We start from the raw sequence: 13,092 nt of genomic DNA, 5'->3' as shown, positions 1-13,092 counted from the left end.
TGACCCAATTTAATTCTCAAATGGTTATGGGTTGACCCAACCAATATTTGACCATTCCAAATGGATTGAATATGGGTTACAACCCATTTTTAACTCACCCATATTTGATTCTGCTCAAACCCGATCCAATCCGCCCATTTACCACCCTAATTTGATGGTATATGAATGCATGTAGAGATTCAACATCTAACCCTAATTCTCAAGTGCTTGGATGCACACCAAGGCTATAAACATGCTCCATAAGTAAACCTTCTTACCACTTTTTCAACACTTTTAGACCACTCAATGCACTTGCTTCACATACCCCCTCATCCTGCATTAAATTTTAAAAATACTTGTATTGAAATTTATTAGGGAAAAAATAGGGACAATATGCATTTGATGCATGTTGTGTTGGGATGCATGCGATCCGTTTTACTACGGTTCAGACTAAATTGGAATCGAATCAATTTTTACAGTTTTTTAAAAATTAGAATCGAAACCGGAACAGTTATGGGTTTTAAAAGACAGCTCTTTGAGTTATAAAAATCCAATTTGAGTGAGACTACTGGGTCACTCAAGCCCTATAAGCAGGGCGGACCATCATGAGGAGGAGCCCCCAAAATTTTTTTTCAAAGGTCTTTAATAATGGGCCTTTCTATGTAATGAGTTCGAGAGAAATATCAGTGGGCCCGACAACCCAAAGGGCCCAACCTAAGTCCATAGAGTGTTTTAATGGCCTCCAACCCCAAGCTCGAAAAATATTTTAACTTGGGCCTTTAATCCTGTTGAAACAAACCCAAATCTGAATAGAAAGATTTGCATTCTACTGTGTTATTAATACATCACACATGTTTAAATTGTTCATGTATCAAGAGCTATATGCATAATATGCTAATGAAAATACTCTATAATTACTACGTAACTTATAAATTCTAGTACCTAAATGGATATTTATGTGGTGTATGTGAGTGTGTATTGCTTGCAGGAGTGACAACCGAATGAAATGGATGGGAAAAGATGATTACTTAAATTATAGATATGAATCCATTTTGGGATTTTGTAGACCCAATTTTTTTACTGCAATATATATATATAGTTGTAAAAATTTGCACGTATAAAAACCGAACAATCTTACAATTTACATTAAAAATAGAGTGAAAGAGTATTGTGATTATCAAAATGGTGCGATCAAACTTAGCATTATCTAGGTTGTCTACTTATCCCGACTTCTAATGTGTGTGAAAATCAAGTCGGTAATTCCGATAAGAATTCTCTCCCAATTTTTGTCTAATTTTTCATATCTTCTCTCAATTAATTTGTTGGGTACTTATACAAAATATTGGAACCAAATCACTTCATTTTCCTCCTTGATTTTACACGATTTAATTTTCTTTTGAATTTGACTTGGTCAGCATTTGATTTGTCAATTGAATAATTAATTTTGAATGATTAATTACTGTTGTGAACCCTAGGTGCCAAATTTTTTGTGGTGAAATTTTTTCCCTCCACAATACTCCTATATTAATTGCAAATAACTCCCTATATTATCAATTTATTTTGAATTTGGCTCCCTATACGTTTGGGTGTCAAGGCAGGGATAAAATTGTCACCATTTGAAAAAATAAAAAATCAAAACGTACAACATGATTCCAAAATTACCGAAAAATTATTCCAACCAATTTCTCCTAGCTTGTTAATGGCATGGTAAAAGTTGGGGCAACTTGCAACCGTTATGATAAGAGAAATTATCAACTAAAAACTTAGTATAAAAAGATTAAATGCAAAATTTTAATAGCATTAGCTATTAAGCCAAATATTAAAAGTAACATTACCAAATATTTCTTTGTTGAGAGACTCGAAATGTCCAAGCAACGGAACGGAGGTTACGAGTCATAGGATTCAGTCAGACGATGACCCATGGGACCCAGTTGAGACGTGTGAAGGTCTTATTAGTCATTCCTTTTCCCGCGTAAATTTTAGTCTTGTAACGACTTACAATAAAGTCGCGTTTCAAACAGGCAAATCACAATCTCTCTCTCTCACACACACGCACATACATATAATATTCTCCTACCGGAGTTTCCCACATTCTTTCAGAGAGGCGATCATGACCTTCGGCGACCGGAAGCACCGCCGGAGCGCTAGGGCGCCGCTCCTCCCCGAAAAGCACGACCATCACGAGCCCCTCGAGACCGGCTTCGATGGAGCGTCCTTCTCCGGCGCTGTCTTCAACCTCTCCACCACCGTCGTCGGCGCCGGAATCATGGCTCTCCCGGCGACGATCAAGCAGTTGGGGATGGTCCCGGGGCTGATCGCTATCGTCTTGGCGGCTATGTTGACTGAATCGTCGATCGACATGATACTCAGATTCACCAGAGCTTCCAAGACAACCTCCTACTCCGGTCTCGTAGGAGACGCCTTCGGCGGAGCCGGTCGGACGCTCTTGCAGGTCTGCATCGTCGTCAATAACGTCGGCACTCTCGTCGTCTACCTGATCATCATCGGTACGGACCATGAATTTCTCTCTCAAATTTCACGAATTTTTCTGCAGAAAATTTAGTAATTGTTTACTGATATGTGTACCGATTATTATGTTGTTGATTTAGATTTATTTTTTTATCTGAATTTCTGTTTTAGGGTTATAGAGTTCAATTTGGGCGTTTTCTAACATTCAGCTTTTGGGTCAGTTCAATTAATCTTTCAAAAAAAAAATTTCTAAAAAAATATTTAATTTGAATTTTTTTGGATATGATTTTTAAATGATATAATAACAGGTCGATTCTCCAGATTTTTTTTTCTCATACACCAATGTTTTGAAGGGCAATTTGGTCAATTGCAGTTTTTGAAAATTTCAAATGGAAAAAAAGTGAAGTTTGAATTTCAAATACACATTTCTTTTGGAGGTATATATATACACATATATATGAGATAATTGGTGACGGTTAGGCCTGGGATAGGAGGTTAGGACCAACTACCGGTGTACCCACTGGTCAGTTTGGGTGTTGATTGTATAGGACTTGGAGTAGTGTGGAATTCACTTGATTGCCCATTGATAGCCGTTTGATACTGATCAAGTGGTCTGAGATGAATCTGTGTTTGTTAAACAGGTGATGTTTTGTCAGGGACGTGGTCAGCTGGAGGTGGGGTTCATCATTCGGGTGTGTTGGAAGAATGGTTTGGTCAAAGTTGGTGGACCACACGCTCATCTTTATTGCTTCTCACGACGATTTTGGTTTTTGCTCCGCTTATATCATTCAAGCGAGTGGGTGAGTGTTCTCTAATTATTTTATTCCATTCCTTTTCCTTTTTTTTGTTTAAGCATCTTTGAAAAATGAAAAAAAGTGTCTCATCTATTTTTAAAATCTGACTGAGGTGTCGATCTTATTGATTATCGTGTAAGAGTTCTTGTTAGACACTGTTTATTGAAGTCGCCAAAAAACTTATTTGGGCATCGTAACGTTTCTCACACATTCGCTTGAATTCATATTTGCCTCGTCACATTAAGAAATGATGTCATGATTTAGTTTGATCAAATAGAAAGATCCAAGGTGTTTAGCTTAACAACCTTGGTACTTTTAGAGGAAAAAGTTCATGCTTCCTATATAATGACAAAGGAAGATGCATGCATGACATGTAAATTGCAGGAGACATGTAGAAATGTTAAGGAATTAACTTGCATGACCTATTCTGGTATGAATTAACCTCATAGGTAAGCAAGTCATCTAGAAAGGAAATTCAACAGTAAGGAAAGAGGAGTCCTTTTGGGAGACTTATGTTGTAAGAAACCAATCAAAACACAATTATTTATCCATTTACTTTTTTTTGATAGGTAAGTTCCTCATGCAACTACTTTACTCTTAGGGCACTTGAGCCCTCGACCTTCCAGTTGGAAAGACAAGGAGATACCACTTGAGTTAGAAACCCAGTGATAAAACACAATTAAGTCTTTGATGCCTAACTCACCATCCTTGTCTACATAGATGAATTGTCTATAAATAACCAATGGTGTTGCAAGGTTATGCAATCAATTCTTAACACTCTTTGCTTTCCTTCTCTTGCTTTAAGCATGAAAGTGCACCAGTACTTAGGTTTTCAGTTTTGAAGGAATTCAACTTGCATTCAAGGAAGTAAAGGATACTTGATAGTGGATTTCAGATTTAACCTACTATTTGGTGATGTGTTTAGGATACAAACGAATAGCCTTTCTACGATTACCTAGCAAGCTAACAGAAGATCAAACAACCACCAGAAGGATACTTCATTGTGGGCATTAGTCTTACTACCACTGCCTAATGGCCAAACTTCCTGCTGGGAGAAATCCCAATAGATTGTTGAAACCCGATGATGCTTTTGCTCTGTCAGGCCCAGAGGCCAGCTATTTGGACCAAATGGCTCTACTCTGGGGCGGGGGTGGGGGGATTGACGCTTGTCATTTACCAGACATGCAGCAACCACAAAGTGTATTGGTCTAACAGAGACCTGGCCAGCAAGAGTTGAATCAAATACAACATTTCACTTCATCAACAACTCGAACAGCCCATTATGGTTTCGGTGGAGTTATGTTGGGAAGCGTGAGTTAGGCAGAGATCCTACTCATCAGGCCATTTTGAAGATTAGGGTTAATTGAGTCAAGCCTCACTCTTGTTCAGGAGCCACTAATTGGATTTAATGAATTTCCACTTCTGTTCTTAGGGGAGAATTGCTCTATTAATTCAAGTTAGACTGCCTATGTGGGTTTCTTGGTACTGAATGTTGATTCTCTCAATATAATGGTAATGGGGGGACTCTAGATCCCTAAGATGAGAGACATTCCAATAACTTACTATCAGTGGATCTGCTTCCGAACATTTAATAGAATGATGAAGATAAGAGGTGATCAGGTTCAACCAAAAGCTGCTGCATCACAGCACTCAAAGCAGAAGAGGATGCAGCTAAAAAAATCTCCAAAAATATCATAAGGGTCTGAGGATGGGCCATCCTCATTCTTATAGAAATCAAACCAAGTTCATCTTGGCATTTATGACGTGGGTAGAATCAGGCTAAAGAGTTACGGACCAAAAAGTAATGCAGATTGACTGGAAGATAAAAAAGGGCAGCTAATTGGAACAATTACTCTCTTTTAAAGAGAAACACCAACTGGTCAGTCTTTCCATCTCAGAATCTGCATGTCTTTGCCTTGTCACAATGAAAAGGCCAGGAATCAGTCCGCATGTAACGGGTCATAGACTGTGTTAGACTTCACCTTTGGCTCATTTATCAAAAGCAAAGAAGGTCATGCTATTGATAAAGTGCCTGTGAAATAGAAGCTGGCCAAGGAGTCAGTATCTTCAGTCTGGACTAGTTTGCCTAACTGATCAGGAATGGCCTACAAAACTGCTGTAGCTTGAAACCTATCAACTGAGGGAAGTATGTCAACATATACAGCAACATCTGGATTAAGACAGGAGTTTGTCGAAAATTCTATTCAACGCTTCTTGTTCCAAACTATTTGAAGGTCCTTAAGGCGAACTCGGTTCTTAGGAAGGCCGGTGAATAGTTATTCTAAGGTTGTTTATGGCTTTAATCAAGATTGTCTAAAAGAATTTAAAACAAGAATGACACTAAAAAGAAACAGAGGCCGACCTAATTTTCTTATATCCTGCTCAAAGGAACAGGATCCCTCCCTACACCAGGCATGTATACCAGTTAACAGAAAGAAAAATCTCTTCTTTTGTCTTGTCAGAGTCCCCATACCTAAATTTGGAGTTTATCTCAAGTCGAGATAAAAAGTGTTCCCATGACCATGTTTAAAATTATAAAAGTATAATATGTCCATGGGGTCAAGTTTTATACTAACTTGATGGTTGATTTCAAAATGTGCATTATGACTAAGTATATTTTTGGGCATAGTTGTTGAGTGAAGATGAAAAATGGAGCAAGAAGTGGCCAAGTAGAAATGTAAAGTAAAAGCAATGAACCTAATAATAATAATAAATAATAATAAAAAAAAAAATGGAAAGTAATACAATGTTCTTAGATAATCCAAGGCTTAGTGATCACTTCATTGTTGTTTAGGGTACTGGACTATCAACCCTATCATGAGCCCTTCTCAGGTCTATACAGTTAAAAACATGGCAATGGCTTTGAGCTTATTCACAGCCTCTTGAGTTACCATTTCATACATATTTATATTTTGGGGGGTCATTTCTATTGAAGATTTAACGGAGGAATCGGTGGAGGAAAATCTTTCAGTAATTGATGTTCTTTCCTATTATTGAAGATTTAGTGTTACTAGAGGAATCAGTGGATCCTATTTTCTAATTCTTTCCATTCTCATAATTTCTTCTCCTATATAAAGGAGCCTCCACCACCATTGTATTTTGTATGAGTTGAGAGAGCATTATAAAAGTGATGTAGCCCTTTGGGCTCTTTGTGCCGTGAACGTAGGCCCTAGTGGCTGAACCACGTAATAAATGTGTTCTTCTTGTTTCATTTCTCTCTTAACTTCTATTTTTTTTTTACAACAATTGCAAACTACGGAAGGAAAAAGAAATGAACAAAGGAGTTTCACTTATAGAAGATGAAGATGGAAACAAGAAAGAAGATGAAGATGGAAACAAAGTAACATTGATGTCTACCTACCTGTTTGGAGTTGTCTTTAACATCAGAAAGAAGATGAAGATGGAAACAAAGTCAAGTAAGAGTGGTGTACGTTTGATGCATCTATCTACAAATTTGTTAAATGATTGCTAAAGAGATGGTTCATATCACTTCAAAGGTCAAAATTTGTTTTGGGTGGCTGTGCCGTACAGATCAGCATGATTCCTCAACTCCAAACAGGTGTCAAAGACATAACTAGTGGATAGACATCAATGTTGATTTTCCCCTTTAATGGTTGCATCTGTCTTGGACAAGTTAAATAGGGGAATGATAGTAGAGAATCAAATTTCATGCCTCTCAGGTTACACATGGTGGTGCATGCATGACACGCACTGAGAAGATGCGCTGTGAAGGAGACATTTTTGCCTTTTTTTTTTTTCCCCCGGTTGGTAAGACGTGCAAACCCACAATTGAACGTTATAGGGTCTTGTCCCCTCGACCTTGTACTTAGAAAGTAGAGAAAATACCACTAGAACGAAGCTCTTCCATGCAAGAAACCAAAACAAGACATAATTTAGTCTACAGCCCCACCCTGAGTCGACATTCGAATTTGGCAAGACAGATTTATTTTCTTATCTAGTTTACGCCTAGGAAGTGATTATCCTCTGCTGTATAGATGAGTCACCTATAAAGAACCGATGGTATTGTAGGGCAAGGTACATGATTTATGCAGTTATAAGCAGCTCTAAACACAATCTGCTTTCTCGCTGCCTCAAGTATCGGAGTGCCTTGAGCCACTAATGCATTGGTGGCAGGGTTCTCAATTTTGCAGTAATTTAAGTATTGAACTCGTATTCAAGGAAATGAATTTTGCATGATGATGGGGCTCATAATTGAACCTCTGTATCTCGTGAATCTATGAAGAATCTTTGAATTTATAAGGAAAGAAAAGGAGAATAAATCTGATGAATTTTATCATAAAAGTTTAAATACCCCCTTATTGCGGTCTATTTTATAAATCCCATAAATTTCAGTGCACGAGTAATAATGTTGTAGAAATCACTCTAAACAATATCATATCCTACCTGAATTTCACATTTAAAACCATGAAAGCTTCTTAAAACTAGAAAATACAACCGTGGACTAAAAAAGTTAATATTTTCCAAAGGAAAATAGTATCCCTTAAACAATTAAACCTGAAGTGAATATCTTGTCAAAACGGTAACCTTCTCAAACTTACATAAGCTCAATCTTTTTAAATTGTCATCCTCTCATATCAGCTCTCCTACATGAATGTTTTTGGGTCCAGTGATGATTGTGTATGGGTTTCTTCCCGTGCATAAATAATATTTGGAGTTACAAGAGCTTCTAAAACTTGTTAGCCAACATTTCTCATTTTTTAAGATTTAAAAATCATTCCCCCTGTCTCCGTTTCTTTTCAATTTTACCATTGTAAATGCACCATTTCATCAAGTTCCGTTTGCATTTGGTGCTACATTATGGAAAGAACAGGATTTCTTCTCATCTAATTGGGAAAAAAATTTGATCAACAATGATATGTTGATGGAAATAAGAATTGCCAAGGCTATATATGGTTGTGTTCATTGGGTTTACTTACTTAGTGTCTATTTGGCTGCTTTAAATGGTTGTTGAAGCAAACAAATAAACTTCAGCAATAAGTTCTTTCTAGATTCACTTGCTAAAAAGATCCTTACGGTTCAGTAAAGCAAGAGGTGTACACTTTTGTACTTAATGTACTACCAATTGAGAAGGCAATATCAGAGAGAGGCTTATACTGTTTGTTTCGACTCCAATTCTCTGAAAATATTTTTTTTCTGTCTCTATCTGTAATAACTCCACTCTAAGTGGTATATATGCACATGCCTTGGAAAAATAAGGCAGGCCATCAGTAGCTCCCATTCTCCCATATTCAGTCTATCATATTAAAGCCTTATATACACTACTATATGTACTATTGATATTTACCTACAGTCATATACATACACAATGCCACTTCTCACTTCAAGGACGTGGTCAGGACAGTTCCCTATCTCTTTGGAAAAATTCTCTTATGACTTATTTACCTTGCTTGCTTGAAGAATAATATTTCCATAAGTAATTCAATAAGGTCATTCTCTTTCATGTTCATAAAATTTGGTAATGATTTGTGAAACGAAGTACCTTTATATGCTTGGGGAGCTGCATTGATGTTCTATTCATTGTGCATGCACCCCTGAATGTTGCAATAAATGATGATTATTGTGAGTAATTTTTTGTCTTTCTGGTGTTAGATTCGTTGAGATATACATCAGCCTTGTCAATGGGTTTGGCTGTTGTATTTGTGGTGATCACAGCAGGAGTAGCTGTTATGAAGCTGATAAATGGAAGCATTGGAATGCCACGTTTGCTTCCTGAACTTGATGGTCAGGCATCTTTCTGGAAGCTTTTCACAACTGTTCCTATACTAGTCACTGCCTATATCTGCCACCACAACAGTAAGTTGTGAATTTCATATGTCTTGTTATGTTTCAATTCACAATAGCACAGAGATCTTACTGAACATAACCTCTTGAAGTTCAGCATCGATTAGAACTCTCATTAAATTCTTTATTATGTCTATACGTGGTTATCTTTCTGGCATGATTGGATTTTGTACTTGTTCACCTGGTCTGTGACATTCTGATTGAATCATTTATTATGATAAAATTAAAATATTAAGAATGCATTAGGAATAAATGTTTATGTTGACATGATTGGCTAGCATAATTAAAATCTGCCAATAAATGTTTATGTTATTGTTTAAACCTATTTTTGAGGGAATCTTTACAATATTGAGATGACAGCAGATTTCATAGTTTAGTATCACTAATTACTGAGCTATAATAATCTGTGCTCTTATAAAATGCAATTGCCATGATTTCTAAAGATTGCTTCGTTGAAGATATTCAAAGCTGGCATATTGTCCAATTGGTTTATGTAGATGTGTTTATGATTTCCAGTGTCTTTTTCTTTGTGACAAGTCAAGGTGTTACAAGCAGTTTGCTGATGCAAACATTTCTCATAGCCATTTGAAACAAAGTCCATCATGATCAAACTGCTCATCTACCTGACCTTAACTTTTGGCATTGTTTTACATAAAGTGGCTACTCTTAACTTGAACCCGCGTCCTCCGATTTGTCAGTCCAAACTTTTATCATTACACTAAACATGCCCCCTTCAACCACTTAATTTAAGCTGTGATGGAAAATCTTGATGCACAGTCCTTTCTCTTGCTTATTGTAAAAACAGTGGCTACCATATTTCGTTGGTGTTTCCTTGAAGATCGCTGAGATGTATCTAATTTTTATTTTGCTCTCGTAACTTATTCTTTTTTGTATGTTTGTTCCCATGAAATTTGCAGTTCACCCAATAGAGAATGAACTGAAAGATCCCACACATATGAAGTCAATAGTCCGGACATCAATCACACTGTGTTCATCTGTCTATGTTGCAACCAGCTTCTTTGGGTTTCTCCTCTTTGGGAATCAGACACTAGATGATGTACTGGCCAATTTTGATGGTGATCTTGGGATCCCATATAGTTCATTTCTTAATGATGTAGTGAGGCTGAGCTATGGCATTCACCTGATGCTTGTTTTCCCAATCGTATTCTTTTCTCTTCGTCTCAATGTGGATGGCCTTCTATTTCCGTATGCTATTCCAATTGCCTTGGACAACCGGAGATTCTACTTGGAAACAGCAGCTCTCATGGGCTTTGTTTTTTTGGGAGCCAATTTTGTGCCTAGCATTTGGGACGCTTTTCAGTTCACTGGTGCCACAGCTACTGTCTCTGTTGGATTCATTTTTCCAGCTGCCATTGCCCTTAGGTGAGTAACAATTATTTAAGTAATTTTTATTGTAAACAAAGGTCAAAACTATTGCCTCAGATTTATAATGGGTCAACTGAAATCCAGCTGTTGTGTGGTTCAGACTAACAATCTTTTGTTAAGTTTTCTATTTGACCTTAATTTTTAGGTGACCACAGTTAACAGATATATCCTCACTTGGATAATTTATAGATGAAACATATACATCCTCACTTAAATAGTTTTCAATGGTCACAATACCCAGAAAGTAAACTCAACTAGCAAAAATTCATCGGCCTATATGAATCATTTTCCATCATCTCCTCTATGCAAAACCATAACTTCAGTAAAATTACATGAGATTATAATTTTGGCTTTCTCATTCCCTCTCTCATTAACTCATCACTGGTTTAGAAGCCCCATGTTGGATGATATTATACCATTGGATATGAGGAATTTCCTAATAAATTTTTATTACCCATTTTCCATTGTTATCACGGTTATATGAGAAAATGCGAAATCTTATGATAAGTTTAGTTTCAAATCTTGTAAGCATAGCACTTGGAAAAAAATATTTCTTAACAAAAGGATTTGGCTTGTTTTAAATAATTTAAAATGAAAATTGTCATTATTTGCAGCTTGAGGTTCTGAACGTGTAATCAGGTTGCATTTGGCCCACGTAACCTCCTAATTGAGTTTTACAGCCTTGTTGTAAGCTTTTTGTTCCAATGACAAATAAGTACATGCTTCTGCTAGGTTGTAAGAGGATTTGTGCATGCAACCTCAAATAATTCATATAAAGCTTGGTTGAGTCGTTTTTCTTACGCTTACAAATCAATTGTACAAGAATTGGGGCGATTAAAGGGGTCAAGTGCTTGTAGTTGTGAAAGCTAAAGTTTTAATTTCTGAAAGAGAGAATCAAAAGATTAAGTTTTATGATTTATATCATTGGGTTTTTATTGACCTCACAAACCTCCTAGCTCGGAATTGCATCATGATATTCTCTCTTTTTCGGTGTCTCCTGATGTTAAATGTCATTTTTGTTTGCTGTCATGCAGGGACAACCATGCAATCGCAACAAAGAATGATAGGCGGGTATCATGGGTGATGATAGTTTTAGCTGTGTCGTCAAGCACTGTGGCCATTTCCAGTGACATTTACAGCATTTTCATTAGTGGCAAAGGAATTGAAAGTTGATCTAATAGGGAATTTGTCTGAGATGCAGTATTTAATTGACAGAGAAGCACACCGTTGCAGTTAAACCTTTTGGTTTCCTGTTGATCTTCTATGCTTCTCAGTTTTGTTAACTAGAGGGAATGTTGTGTGACATTCCGGGGATTTTCCACCCAAAGCAAAGAGAAACAAGCAACTTCAGGTATTCCCGGTTGGTCTGTCTTCTTTCTGGAGGGTTCATACAAAAATTTCAAAGTGAATGTATGTGTGTATATAGAGATTGATGATAGGAGTTTGAATTATTTCCTTGTGTGTGTGTGTGTGTTGTAAAATTATATTTATTTTTCATTTCATTTAAGTTGTTCATTAGGTAGAGCGAAATGTCAACAGATTCATGTAACAAACTCCAAATAGTTAGGAGATGGAGAAGATTTTGTTGGGTTGAGTTGAATTACACACATTGTACATTAAATTCTTTTTTCTTTTCTTTTCTTTTTTTTTCTTTTTTTTTGGTTTGTTAAGCTGTGAAATTATAACTTCTTCCCCACAAATGGCTGAAATTTGCCTTGGTGAGATAGAAGTACTAGTTGATCTATGCTTAAGCATTACTGAAAGGCTTGTTTGGATGTCCTTGGAATTTGAACCAATATGAGTGAATGGTCCATTCAAATCCAAGGAATCCTTAAACAGCCCATTAATGTTCTGATTAGTCTATCTGATCCTGTTTATGGTTCATTCAGGCCAATCCAACCATAGAAAACCTACATTTTGTGTGTGTGCGTGTGTCATTCAGCTTGTTTTTGAAATATTTGTGCTCTATAAACTCTGCTGCATGTTTGTAATGCTTCATTTACTTCCTACATCTGGTGTTTGGTAGAATGAAGACATTACTCAGATGTCACTGAAAGAATGTGAACTCCGTTTTCTCTTCTTCCAATGACATTGAATGATAACTTCATTTTACATAGGTTATAGAGAAGGTGTGGAAAGTAATACCCTCAAATCCAGCAGTGTTCAAGTGAAGCAAATCAAACCTTCTGAGCCAATTACATTTCAATCCTCAAAAAACAGAACCAAAATTTTAGTTACAAAACCAGGCGAAGTGTTGGTATGTGTGCCCAATGAAATTCAAATGGATTCTATATTCTGACAGGTCCTTGAATTTCTTCATTTATCCAAATGGTATGTACCATAGAATGTGTTGAAGTTTTGATGGGTCATTAGATCTCAAGTCTGATGGATTGATGGGGTTATACCTTAGTGTCGAGTTGGTAGAATGTTCAACTCACCACATAAGTGTTTATAGGCAGTTCTGTGCAATATAGCACCTGTACTGTACTGCAGAGGATTCGGACTTTATTTAGGGAGTCTGATTATAGAGCCACAAAATGAACTCTAAGGGTGTGTGTGGTTAAATGGAAGTAGCAAGAAAGGAAAAGAAAATGAAATTTTTCTAATTTTTTAGTAGTTTGGTTAGAAGGAAAGTGAAAATTTTAAAGAAATTAACTTTCCT

The 13,092-nt window shown here is 36.6% G+C and overlaps 1 protein-coding gene across 1 annotated transcript; it reads left to right on the top strand.

Moving 5' to 3' along the window:
- The first annotated feature begins 2,003 nt into the window (after window positions 1-2,003).
- LOC132274048 (amino acid transporter AVT6A-like) lies at window positions 2,004-12,066 on the top strand. The gene is made up of 5 exons (XM_059775197.1): window positions 2,004-2,486; window positions 3,090-3,248; window positions 8,853-9,056; window positions 9,962-10,427; window positions 11,465-12,066. The coding sequence occupies exons 1-5, from the start codon at window positions 2,090-2,092 to the stop codon at window positions 11,601-11,603; spliced, it is 1,365 nt and encodes a 454-aa protein (XP_059631180.1). The 5' UTR covers window positions 2,004-2,089; the 3' UTR covers window positions 11,604-12,066.
- Window positions 12,067-13,092: the final 1,026 nt, after the last annotated feature.

The sequence above is a fragment of the Cornus florida genome, unplaced genomic scaffold (assembly GCF_030987335.1).
Source record: "Cornus florida cultivar Cherokee Brave unplaced genomic scaffold, ASM3098733v1 CherokeeBrave_3.0.0_Hap2_Chr09, whole genome shotgun sequence".
Classification (NCBI taxonomy): domain Eukaryota; kingdom Viridiplantae; phylum Streptophyta; class Magnoliopsida; order Cornales; family Cornaceae; genus Cornus; species Cornus florida.
The sequence above is the reverse complement of the archived record's forward strand: the minus strand, read 5'-3'. Positions and strand labels throughout refer to the sequence as shown.